This window comes from Mandrillus leucophaeus, unplaced genomic scaffold (assembly GCF_000951045.1).
Source record: "Mandrillus leucophaeus isolate KB7577 unplaced genomic scaffold, Mleu.le_1.0 Scaffold34, whole genome shotgun sequence".
NCBI classification, from domain to species: Eukaryota; Metazoa; Chordata; class Mammalia; order Primates; family Cercopithecidae; genus Mandrillus; species Mandrillus leucophaeus.
Window position 1 is genome coordinate 315004 of NW_012103587.1, and position 1153 is coordinate 316156.

The 1153-nt window shown below is 39.7% G+C and overlaps 1 protein-coding gene across 1 annotated transcript in view; it reads left to right on the forward strand.

Annotated features, from left to right (window-relative positions):
- The window catches only part of TCTN2 (tectonic family member 2), a 63958-nt gene that overhangs the window by 38414 nt on the left and 24391 nt on the right, over nucleotides 1-1153 (forward strand). The window contains exons 9-10 of the mRNA XM_011988888.1: nucleotides 480-682; nucleotides 926-1003. Coding sequence (XP_011844278.1) covers nucleotides 480-682; nucleotides 926-1003 — 281 coding nt within the window. The remainder of the gene's footprint in view (nucleotides 1-479; nucleotides 683-925; nucleotides 1004-1153) is intronic.

Here is a 1153-nt window from a genome sequence, read left to right on the forward strand (position 1 = left end):
CTAATTTTTGTATTTTTAGTAGAGATCGGGTTTCACCATGTTGGCCAGGCTGGTCTCAAACTCCTGACCTCAGGTGATCCACCCGCCTCGGCCTCCCCAAGTGCTGAGTGTCTCTTTCTGATGTGTTGTACTTCTCAAATTTATTCATTAGCTCATCAAATGTTAGTGGAGTTCCTACGCTGTAATAGGGAACTAGACAGTGGGCCCCTGCCGTGGCGGAACTGACCCTCTGGTCTTTCATCTCACAAACATTTTACCAAGTTGTGCTCCATGGCAAGCTATGAGCCAGGCGCTGGGGATATAGAAATGAAAGGAACAGATCTCATTCTGGGTACCATGACGGCATAGGGGAGGCAGCTAATGCTGACTTGATGGGACCAGGGCAGGCTTCCTCAAGGAAGCAGTGACCGTGCCATGTTAGGGAGCTGGAGATAGGGAGGGCAGGGGCAGGGCATTCGGGAAAGGCCACGCAAGCAGAGAGAACGTCCCAGTAACAGTCAGGCTCAAAGACGGTCTTTAATTTATGAACATATTCTTGTATTTGCAGAAACTCCTTTAAATAACAGATCAGCCCCCAGAATCGTGAATGTGGAAGAACATTATATTTTCAAATGGAATAATAATACCATCAGTGATATCAATGTCAGAATTATTAGGGCAGAGATTAATGCCCACCAGAAAGGTAACTTTAATGAGGGTAGCAAACATGCTTTCACTGAAAGTATTTTTTTTTCTCTCTTCAAGATTCTCATAATTATAAGCCATAAAATTAAGTTAGACTTGTTTCTTATGTGCATTTATGATTTAATCAACGAGAGTATACTTTGAATGTCAAAATGCAATTTTAAGATAAAGCACTATGGAGAATAATTTCTTTTCCCAGTGAAATGGTGCACATTATATTTTTATTTTGTTTTATTTCTAGGGATAATGACACAGAGATTTGTAGTAAAATTTTTAAGCTATAATAGTGGTAATGAAGAAGAATTATCTGGAAATCCAGGTAAGATGAGTGTATACCAGTCATTGATCTTACAAACGTACTTTAGTTCAACACTCCCAGCCATCAGGATGGTTATAAGTAACTCTCTCCAATTTTAGTTTCTGACTCTGACCTTTTTCTTTATTCTCTCTCTCTTTTTTTTTTTTTTTT